Genomic DNA, 11824 nt, shown 5'->3' with positions numbered 1-11824 from the left:
GGCTGGACTCGATGATCTACTGAGGTCCCTTCCAGCCCTAATGTCTATGAAATCTATGAAACCTTAAAACAAAAAATGGTGGGTGCCAATAACAGGGTAATGAACAGAGAATAGTTCACACTAGATACACCTAGCTCACTGCTCTTCCTTTATAGTACCCACTCCTGCCACTGTTAGAGACAAAACCCCGGGCTAGATGGAGCATGGGTCTCACCCATTACAGAACTGCTTGTACTGTAAATAGCCTTATCTACACAAGCAGAGCTACTTGTGCAAAGTAAGAGATCATCACTCATGCAGGTGACACACACACAACAGGGCCCAGAGAACAGGGTTTGAAGGCTGGGATACCACAGCAAAAAGTCAGCACTGAATGCTGAATCCTGCTGGGCTTGGGAAAGCCAACTGGCTCCTAGCACCACTGGCCTACCAGCTTACCACTCCCTGGAGAAACAAATCCTGCAACAGCTGATAGGGCATCTTAGGTGGAGCTTTAATTAAAAGTCCCAAATGTTTTGTAATGAACAAAGATGGAAGAGTGGGAACGGGTGGGTGAGGACATGCAATGTTTTGGGTTGCACCACGTGCGTTTTGCACTCCTCTGTCCCACTTGGTAACAATCAACCGTTCTCAGCTAAAGGAGAGAACACAAGGAGCTCGTTCTGCATCCACTTAGACCTTACCCGTGTTTATAACACATAAGAGCTGCCCCGCCATTCAGCGTGAATGTGAGAGGGGAGAGGACAGGTCACTCACCATGCCTTTGTCAGTGACTTGAGCAGATGCGTGGACCAGATGTTCATCTGGGCACAGGAGAGGCAACATCTTGGGAACCTGGAAAAAGAGAATCCACCACTCCAATTAACAAGATAAAGCTGCATCCATGCATTACACAGGTAAACACACAGAATCCACAGTGCAAGAGGAGTGTGCACACGGGGAAATTCTGGGCGAACCCTGTTCACCCTCTCCCTGAGGATCTGCTCTCTGCTGCAGTGTGACACAGGCCACTGGGCTAAATAGACCTACTCCGACCTAGGCAATGCCAGTTCTTATGTTCTCAGGTAAATCCAGTGGCTTTTCTTTCTGCACCACTGAAAATAATCTTGTTGACAGCAGACATGATTTTTCACCTGCAATTTAACTTTGCAACAAGTGTGTGGTAGGTTACCATCTGTTCTCCATGGAAGTATGGAGGCAGGTTCCAAGGAGAGCCCCAACGAACACACAGGGCCTCCCCTTCTGAATGCAGCTCAACCCGCCTCTCAGCTCAGCTAACACAGGGCAGTCGGCCCTCAGCCATATCTATTACAAAACAGCTCGCTGACACACGAGGATGACTGAACTGAAGCATTCACTTGCAGAGTGGATGGATGAAGCGGAGACCAGGGAGCAGAAATAGTTCAGATGCTTGAGGGGAGGGGAAAAACTCAAGTTGATGAAGTGGCTGTTCCAGATGGCAGAGCACCATGGAGGAAAAGGCTCGCAAATGAACTTGACAGAGAGAAGGCAGGTGTTAGATAAGCAGACAAAGCAAAGAAGGTAATAGAGACAAGGTCCATGAAGTAGACAGAAAACAAGTCCATGGAGAGCAATTTTGAGCCGGCTCTTGAAATGAATGGGAAGCCAGCACTGTGGAAGGATGGGATAATGCAGTCATTCTTCTTGTTCAGCTGGAAAGAGCAGGCTGGACTGCCCTGCACCTGCTGCAGTTGGATGGGGGGCGGGAGGGTGCAGACCCTGGAAGGGAAGTGCCAGGCCGGGTACAATCAGCCCAGGTGCAGTCCTGGAACATGCCCAGAGGCAATGCTGCCCAGGTGCAGTGATGGCAGGGTGGCATGTGGGCGAGACAGGCTGGGGGCAAGGGGTAGGAGGAGAATTCAGGGTCAAGGGAGAGGCCAATATCATGTCGAGACAGGACTGGTGGGAGGGGGGTGTTGCAGGATGCTTGTGCCTCTTTCAAGCAGAAGGAAACCAGAAAGGTCATATGCACACTTGGCAGAGGCAGGCAGAGAGGAATCGTGAGGATGATCCCTCCAAAGAGGCAATCAGGTCTCATCTCGAGTGTGTCCTCCATGAAGAGGAGACGAGACAGAAAGAGCAAAGTGCCGATGAATGAACCTTCTGAAGCAGATCTCATGGAGAACAGGGATCAGATAAAAGGGGAAAAAATCCATGTGGTCTCAAAAGCAAGACACCAGTCTCAAGATCTGCAAGTATCCATCATTGGAAGACCCCTCTTGTCCTGTGCGTGCAGCGGTCAGTGGAGAGGCAGTCACCAACAAGCCATTGGTCTTCAGAGTTAACATGGCATGGAGATGGATGGGTAAATTCACAACTTTTTCAGAGCTACCACCACTGGCCACCACATCTGTTAACTCTTCATCCCTTGAGGGACGCCTGCTACTACAAGGTCTATACAAGAAGCATGGAGGTTTTTTAGTGATAGTGTTTATTCAACCAACTGCAGAGTGGGGAGAGATGTTGTATGAGCTTCTGGGCACCGAATACCCTTTAGGACATGAATTTTTCTAAAGAAATGAAAGAATAAGGTGCAGTCCTGAGGAAAAGATGCCAGGTTGCCAGGCCAGGTGATAGGACTCCAATGGCTGTAGCTTTCTCCAGGGTTGCTGCCATTGCCTGACACAGCTGGGGAACCAAAGGGTCCAAAGAAAGGATCTGAAGTAGGCTGCAATAGTTCACAGGGTCACACCTGGCTCAGAGATCTGGGAAATGAGGAAGAAGCAGCAGCTTTCACCAGCAGAAAAGAGACGGTGATCATGATTAAACACAGTTTGCCAGCTACAGCTACAGCTAGAGCAGAGCCTGGCCTGAAAACAGGCTAGGACGCAGCCGTCTGAGGGGTGACCAGAGAAGGCGACTACTTCCAGCATTTTGCTCTGAAAGGAAAGGTTAGAGAAGGGGCAGGAGTTTGAGGGAGTGCCTGGGTCAAGGCAAGGTTGCAAATATGTTTGAATTTAATTCATATTGCAAGGAAGCTATTTCCTGCCATTGAGGTGAACTCCTTCCTGAACTCACCTGCCCACACACAGGCAGCAGGACCGAGAAATGCAGCTGGGAGCTGAACGGTGCAAATACAGCCTTCCCTCACTGCGAGGGCTGCTGCCCTGTATGGCTAATACCACCGGAGCCTGCTTTCTTAAGGCACCATTGCCTGGGCATCAAAGAACCGAACAAGAGACTAGGATCTGGGCTAGGACAAAAACAACCAGGACTCAGAGTCTTTGGAGGCGACCAACCCAGCCGAGGTGAACCGCTGCAGCTCCAGTGAAACGTGCGTCTTTCCCTGGATTGGTGAGAGAAACAAGACGCAGAGGGACCGGGAATAAGAACTCCTTTCTCCGGCTCCTCGTTAAAGCTGTTATGTGTTTTACCTCTGCATAGTTTCCTCCAAAATTTTATCATTCTGGGGAAGTTACAAACTCAAGGAGAACTGCCAAGATGGAAGGCCTGGGCGCAAACTCAAAGCGTGAACTCCATGTACCACCCAGGAGCAGACACGTTTCCAGCACTGACCAACATGCACAATATTTAGGTTAAAAAAAACCAAACCCACATGGAGCCTGACTGGCTCAGCTCAAGGCGGCTGGGCTGAAGAAGCGGCTGCCAAGGACACGTGCACCCTCCCTTGTGAGCTCTCCCTTAACCCTTCGGCCACTTGTGCCTCCCTCCCTGCCCCTGCCAGCGGCACTGCCCAGCCCCTGCTCTTCTCCTGTCTCTTGGGCCTCCCCCTGCAAAACGAACCTCTCATTATGTCTGAGCTCCACCACAGATGCCACAACTGCCCCTCCCTCCTCTTCCCTTCAGCCCCAGGCTGGAAACACAGAGCTCCTGGGGCCCTGCTCCCAACCCAAACTTGCATTCATGGGCCCAGCCATACAGCCAGAGCAGCACGGGCACAGGACAAGCCTGTCCTATGAGTCCCCCTCTAACTCTCGCCCTTCGCAAGGCCTGATTTCTCCTGCTGCAGCATCTCCCCCCTGCCCACAGCCCTCTCCAGCCTCCCTGAGCTGTGTTCAGTGGTCCAGTCCTGCTGGTGGAGACCTCTCATGTGGCAGGGAAAGGGAGGAGACACAAGCAGCATTGGCTGTCTCAGCAAAGTGAATGCCTCAGGGGACAATGCAATGCTATCCCTGCAGCTCTTCTTGCAGACTCTTCAGTTTATGAGGCCCCATCCATGCAGGAGAGCTAGGACAGTGGTACCAAGCGATGTCAGTGGGGTCATGCAGACACTGATGTCTGCTGGAGTAGTAGTTCATTTATAAAGGAGAGCATTGGGCAGCCTAAAAATGAGGCTTGCTGCAGGCTCCCCTCCAAAATCCTCCTCCTCTTCACCACCCACCCCTGGCAAGGAGACCTGTGGGGCTCACCATCCTGCAAAACAGATACAAGAGAGGGGCAGAGTGGCTTGCCTATGGACAACCCCCCCACGTAGTGTTCATATTAGTCCATACCTGTCTGTTAGCTTCAATGTACAGCCCAAGAGTGTTGACGCGGAAACACAGCCCCTCCTTCATGACATGGACGTAGCAACGCACTTTCCCCATGTGGAAGGCTTCATTCAGATCTCCTTGGTGATCATTCCAGCAGGTTTTACCGAGAGCAAATTTCAGCAAACTCTCCTCCTCCTTCATGAAACTGTAAATGTCTGCAGAAGATGCACACGCTTAGAAGGGGCTCAAAGCGATGCTTTCTACAGCAGGGCACTAGAGATGGGGCTTTAATAGTGCCCCCAGCAGAGGATACACCTATGGCACTCATCACCACTTTGCAGTCACTACTTGATTTTTTGCCACCTGGTGGTAACTGCTTATTCCCATTTTACAGATAGGAGACGTGAGGACAAGGACAGAGAGAATGCTTATACCGCTGCAATCAGCATTACATCAGTATCAAGAAGAAGCAGACAAATAATACAAAACCATAACCCAGGGGAACTCTGCCCAATCCAGTGGAGAATTACACTGGTATGAAGCAGAGAGGAAATCACTGTTCATGTAAATGGGGCTGGTGTAGACCGAATCTGTCCACTTCCATCCTAGGGCAGGGGTGAGGTGCCATCAGTTCTCCCCACTGTGTGCTCTACCCTGGGATGGCTGGATGTCAGTCTGTTCCCAAGCCTGTAGCTCATATCTGCAAAAACAAGGGCACGGGGAGTGTGCCCGCTTGTCCCTGCCCCTGCCCTGGGATACAGGGCAGATAAAGGGCTGGTTAACAGTCATGCAGGCAACCCTGTGCTGAGCTTCAAGCTCTTTGCATGAACTGGCTTGGATGGGGACTCTGTGCATGTCGGGCAATTACTGAATGAGACCTTCATTCTTTCATACAGGCACACTCATAAGTCATGCAGTTCAATGGGATTTAAAGACTGTTTGGTCAGAGACTGGGGAGCTGGGATCAGCTTTTTACTGGCTTTTAAATCCTCTGTCCCAGGGATCAGGATTTCCCAGTTTGCTTTGGAGCTGAGGGCACCGAGCAGTTCACTTGGAGCAACCTCCTCTACCTCAGCCCCGTGTGTGCTGAGTGTGGTTTAAATATGGGCAAAAACAGTGTGTTTGGCCACAGGGATCCATCAGCTTCGCTAGCTGGGAGCCTTGGATGGGACAACCTGGCTTCTTTGTAGCAGCTTTCTGAGCTGGGGACAGACATCTGAAGGGATGGGGTGAAACATCTACTCTAAGACTAGCTGCAAATTTCTGCTTTACAGGTCGAAGTACCTGCTGCCTCTGGGCTCCAACCAGGTGGTTGCAGAGGATGGAGCTGAACTGTTCTCAGTGGGGGTAGATAACAGGACAAGGAGCTATGGGCTCAAGTTGCAGCAAGGGAAGTTGAGGTTGGATATTAGGAAAAACTTTCTTACTAAGCGGGTGGTGAAGCACTGGAACAAGTTACTCAGAGAGGTGGTGCAGTCTCCTTCCTTGGAGGTTTTTAAGACCTGGCTCAATATAGCCCTGGCTGGGATGGTGTGGTTGGGGATGGTCCTGCTTTGAGCAGGGGGCTGGACTAGATGCGACCTCCTGAGCTCTGTTCCCACCCTCAATTCCTGTGATTTTATGACAACTGACACAGGAACAGCTCAAACCCACAGGAAATCTGAGGATACTTGCACTCACCTAACGACTTTGGCTCCCTTCTCTTTTGGACCTGCTCTTTGTAGTTTTGTTCCTGCTGTGATGATGTGGGACAGGAGAATTGTTTCCTCACAAGATATGGAATCAGTTCACTCCGGATAGATGTGATTGACCTGAGGGAAGAAAAACCCACAAGTGAAGCCCACGACTGCTGGAAGCTGGTGTCCCTTTCGTTTTGTCACGGAAGAGAAGATCAGACATTTAGCGGGTGTTCTGCTTCACCACAAATCAATGTCAACTGCTTGAGTGCAAGGGATACCAAGCTCTCACCCGTTAACCTGGTGCTCTCTTACTGTATTAAGAGTCTAGAGGGGAGACAGATTTCTTTGAGGGATCTGGAGTAAAGAACCTTCCAGCCTCCACAGCTGATGCCCTGGTTTCCAACAGAGTTACCTACACCCTGACTCTGCACAGTCTAATTTTACCTCTGAACATGTGCAGCGTGACTGCTAAGTGCCACTGGGCCATGCTGCCAATGATGGAAACTCATTTGATGTGACTGTAAAAGAGCATGAAAGGTGTGGGGAACACAGGGAATCCAGCATCCACTGCAGCATCCCTCTCAGTGGAAAACAAGAGGAGCTACTTCTCCAGGAGCTGAACGCTCAGTAATATGTGAAAACACTCAATGAAAAAAATGAACAATAAACCAAGCGACGTCCTGTTCTCCTGCACGCCTGAGGCCCCAAAGAGCATTTGCACACTCATGATCTGACCCTGCAAAGTTACTGCCTATTTTAACAAGTTTTGGAACGAGAGGTGCAGGCTCTTCGAAGGGCCCCAACCCAACTCACATAGTCAATGTAAAGGCTGTCATAAGTACTGGATCTATGTACACACATGGCACCTCAGGGCCTTTTAACATATTTGCCTCCCCCCTCCTCTGCTACCGTGAAGTAAGGGAGGACTATTTGTCCTTTATTTGGATGGGGGGACCCGAGGCACAGAGGGGTCACGTGGCTTGCAAAGGTCATACAGGAAATCTGTGATCTCCTTAAGTCCTAGAGTCCAGACACAACCCACTTACACGGTGTAATTTAGACTGTTTTTTTTACACCAATGTAAGCTGCTTCAGAGCCAGAGCAGCCAGAGACAGCTGCTAGTGCTAGCTCTTACGGTGGGAGTACTAGGCCTTGAGATAGCCGGGGAGCAAAGGGCTGCACCAGGATAGCTGCAGACATACAACACCTACAGGGCTGCTGCAGTTTTACCCCTGACTTCTGCACTGAACGCACGTGAATCAGAGCAGTCTGGGGGGCTCTCAGCATCACTTTGCTTCTTGTTTATACCAGTGTGCACATGCTGTGTCCAACCCCCTAGCAAGTACGCTACCCCCTGGATAATCCTTCCTTTCATTTCTGTTCTTATATTGCACATAAAGACTGCTCCTCCTCCACTCCCATGAATACGGATGCCCGTAACTACTGCACCAGGAGCTCGTAAGTCTAATGTTTTATTGAATACTTAACGTGGGAAGATTGCTCGAGTTTGCAATAAAAAGTGAGAATAAAAATGCATTAAAGGTAATGTCATCTAAACATTTTTACTGCTCCGTTATTTTAATAAAACATCAGCTAATTCACAAGGCTGAAACAAAATGAAAGTCAAGGCTGGGAAAACCATTTAGGAAACCAATGCAAAACTCAACACATGCAGCTTAGTTCAGAGATGACAGCTGTGGAAATCAGTAAGCAACACAGGGATGCAGATACCAAGCAAAGAGAGGACTTGCTTTGAGTGGTGCATGGCGTAAAATCAGAAGTCAACTCTGGATTAAACTAAAGGTAGGACGAATTTCAGGAACATCTTCTGTCTGCACAGTGCCACCCAGGAGACAGCAGAGAAGAATCTCAAGCACAGCAGTGGAAAACCGGAAATGCAACACAGGATAATCCCGCACTTGTCTCGTTTGAGATGTGGGAAGCCAGAAAGGACCCAAGGACCAAATAATCTTCATCTCAAAAGTGGGTAACATTCAGATTTGAGCCGCAATCTTTCATGGAGACCAAATGTGATACTTCCTTGGCCGTCTGACAAGAGCGGTTGGAAAGCAGAGCTTACGACTGCCTGCCCTGTCATCTTTCGATAGTGCATACCGTCTGACCATCCCCGATCGAACCCTTTGATCTTCATCACTCTTTTTTTTAGAGCCCATATGCTTTCATTTGCAATCTGTCCTTAATCTCCAAAATCACATAATGACATGTCATGTGGAAGTAGCCGTATTTCAGGAATGAACGAACGAAAACTCTTGATTCTTTAATCACAGTCTCTCACTGCTAACCATTTACAGGCTCCCTGTGCCCCAGCTCTGCTGGCTGCACTCGGACATACGTGTGGGTGTGCACACGGGCAGTTTACTAGCTTAAAATGTTTGCCTGCAGCTGTACCATTCAGCCACCATTTCCTGCTTGGGTTTTACATGCTGTCCAAAACCGACAATCACGTGTTTCCCTCGGAGGCCGCCCATGGCATTTACGGGATCCGTTACCTATAAAATATCCAAGTATTTGGCAGCGTCTTAAACAGCCTGATGTAGAGAACAACACAATGGAGTAGGAAATGAAAGAGGGGGAAATGGGGAAAGACAAAACTGTGCCTGGTTTGCGATGTCTTAGTCTTTCCTGGCCAACTCTTCCAGCCTTCCCACAACTCTCTTGAGTGGTTCTCCACAATCCTCAGTCAAAAGGTGGGGAAAAATCTCAGGGTCATCTATAAAATGTCACCCACCCCCTCTTGGAAAAAAAACCAGGGTGGATGTTTATCTTTGCTGGCAGCTTAAGTAGGATTTATACACCACTGTTACAGGGAATTTGCTTTGGGGAGGTGTTAAAATATTAGCAGTGAGGCGTTCAGTGATAAAGATTGGGGAATTTCCCTTGACAGGTTTTGCAAATGTGCCTATTCAAAGTGACGGCGTGAGAATGTTATTTGAGAGGCTGATGACGAGAGTGGCAAACAAACATCTGGCTGGAGCCAAGAGGGAGGAGAGGAAGAAGGAAGACAGAAGGATTAAGCTTGAATAATCTTCTCCAGGAGGAAAAAATGAGCAGAAGTCTGGGAAGGAGTGGGCTGGCTTGGCCCGCCATCCAGGGAACAGAAAGGAAAAGGTTTCCACATAGTCTATTCAAAATGTCCTTATAGCAAAGTCTCATGGAAGAGCTACAAGCACTGATGCAAAGGGCAGGAAAGGGAAGGGTAAACTTGCAAAACTTGGGTAAAAGAGTTTCCTATTCCGGCCAGGTTCTTAAACCAGGCCCGTCACTACAGCTCCCGAGCTCGCCGAATCAAGCACTGAGAAGGAAAGTTGGAATACACAAGGAAGACACGAGTACCTCTAGGCTGAAGAAGTGAAGAGCAATGCCTTAAAACAAAAACCCAGCCAAAAGCCAAGTCTGTGTGACCATGCTCTGATGCTGAAAAGAAAACCAGGACAAACAACCTACCTGCTTCTAAGGAGTACCTGACGGCTGCTCCCAAATGCTAAGTGAAGTCCCCACCTTCTGTTTCCTAGGACTGTATTTTGTGAGTGTTTCTACCCTCTGGCTTTCATCATGGTCTTAATGCAACTGCAAAGATTTCCAGATCTGTGACTCTATCAAGTGCAGAGGGGGAGCAAAATAAATATTTGAATACTTGGGTGGCTCCAGTCCCACCAAAAACTATGAGAAAGGGGGTGCATTTCCAAAGAGGTCGGGTCTGATAAATGTTCAGGTATAAAAAGCAGCAGCAAAATGACTCTTCATCCTACTGAGCTTTGCCAAAGCAGGAGATCTGCTCCACTGGCAGCTTAAACAATGGCAGAGGGTGACACGGAGGAGGAAACGTAGGGAAGCGGGGGACAGACAGAAGCAAGAGTGAAGCTGAGTGGGATGCACAAGGCAGAGCACGATCCAAGAGGCACGTGGGATTTGGAACAGGCCAAGTGCAAACTTCTTATAAGACATGAACTGGGCTGGAGCATGGGTTGAGAGACAGGTCAAGGAAGCTCCACTGCAGGAGTTGGTAATTATCCCACAACCAAGGTGTTATAAATACAAGAAATCCACAGCTTTGCCTTCACTCATACACATCCAGATGCGCTGCATGATGGACATGCATATTTAAAGGCATTAAAACAACGGCACTTCTGCCCTGCAGTGACACCGCAAGGAAAGAAAAAAACCCAAATGGGCCTCTAAAGTCATTGAACTTGGCCTCCCCACCCACTAGACAGCTTGAATCATCAGTGGGCGTCTTTTGCAGGGTGTCAGTGCAAGGCAGAGTTCAGGTTTTTACAAAAAGAGGCATTTTGGCCTCTGGGGAACGGTGGGATGGAGCAGCAATTACTCTCCAGCAACATTATGCAGATATGAACCGTGCACAACTTTCCCCTGCGGTTTGACTTGGAGTCTGCGGCTGGGCAGAATTAAGTTGTTTGGGTACCACAATTTTGCATTGTATACGCTCACATGCACACACATCTGAGATGGACAGCTTCAACTCAGCGCCGGAGTGCAGCCGCCTCCGGGATGGGCCCTGGCGGCTGAGACCTCAGGAAGGAAGGAACAAAGGAGCCAACTGAAGCAGCTGGTCGATTTAAAGAAGCAGAAAGCAATCACATAGATGGAAATGGATTCCTGCTCACCACTGTGTTTAAAAAGAGTTTGTTAAATGCAGTGGAGCAGAGCCTTGGTTTCCGGTGCCACCTGGAAGAGACATCCAGAGCCACACAATGCCCATTAGCACCATTCAAAACCTTGCAAACCCTCTTGACTATTCAAACACGTTGTTCAGTGCATTATTGCCTCACAAACACATTGAGTTGAGGTGCTAAGACGATGCTGTTTGGCTTGACCCGCAGCAAGCATGGAGGCACCCACAGCTTTGATTTCCTTGCGCTATTTCTCACTTGCTTGAGATGTTTCTAACCAAAGTGTCAGCCCCATTTACTGGCTGGCGTTCATGTATATCTTCCACATTGCAAGTTAAACACTGTAAAGCAGCATTAATGAGTATTAACATTTAATATCCCCCCTTTTTTTATTAATCCAGGATGGTGCGTGAAATGTGCCATTGTTGGTGGCACCTACCTGTGAAATCGGTCAGCCTTTGCCATGGGCTCCCGATGGGGGTCTCGCTTGGAATCATTATTAGCAGGACCAGCCACTTCCACAGGTGCAGACAATGTTTGTGATCCACAACCACACAGCAGCAGTTTATTAGCAAGTTTTTTTTACCTAGTTTTGTCCCTGATCTCCCTTTTACATGCTAACCTTTACTCTTGCACCGCCATGAGCACGCAGCAGGTCACGTTCTGAGGCGTTACCAGAGCAATAACATCGACTCCACTGGACATACCCCAGACTCACATCAAATGTGCAATACAGCACCGTGTCTCAAACTGGAGCTTCTGGTTTATTAAAGTGCACGGATACATACAGCCAAATGCCCGCTACAGATTATTATAGCATTGGCCAGAAGGAAGTTTGCATATTTACACAGGATAATAAAGATGTAAAGAAAAGAGAGAGAGGGAGGGGGGAAGAGAGAGAGGGGTGGGGGAAAAAGAGAAAAGTTAATTCTGAACCCTGTAGGTACATAGTTCATAGAATCATAGAACCAATGAGTCGGAAGGGACCTAGACAGATCATCGAGTCCGACCCCCTGCCGCGGGCAGGAATGACACTGGG

At 48.9% G+C, this 11824-nt stretch overlaps 1 protein-coding gene across 1 annotated transcript in view; it reads right to left on the bottom strand.

The window, feature by feature from the left end:
* The window catches only part of EIF2B3 (eukaryotic translation initiation factor 2B subunit gamma), a 139043-nt gene that overhangs the window by 30636 nt on the left and 96583 nt on the right, over nt 1–11824 (bottom strand). Inside the window, exons 7-9 of the mRNA XM_019501406.1 lie at nt 6135–6265; nt 4476–4669; nt 757–834 (exon numbers count right to left, since the gene is read on the bottom strand). Coding sequence (XP_019356951.1) covers nt 757–834; nt 4476–4669; nt 6135–6265 — 403 coding nt within the window. The remainder of the gene's footprint in view (nt 1–756; nt 835–4475; nt 4670–6134; nt 6266–11824) is intronic.

This window comes from Gavialis gangeticus, unplaced genomic scaffold (assembly GCF_001723915.1).
Source record: "Gavialis gangeticus isolate Ggan-Ray unplaced genomic scaffold, GavGan_comp1, whole genome shotgun sequence".
Lineage (NCBI taxonomy): Eukaryota > Metazoa > Chordata > Crocodylia > Gavialidae > Gavialis > Gavialis gangeticus.
The sequence above is the reverse complement of the archived record's forward strand: the minus strand, read 5'-3'. Positions and strand labels throughout refer to the sequence as shown.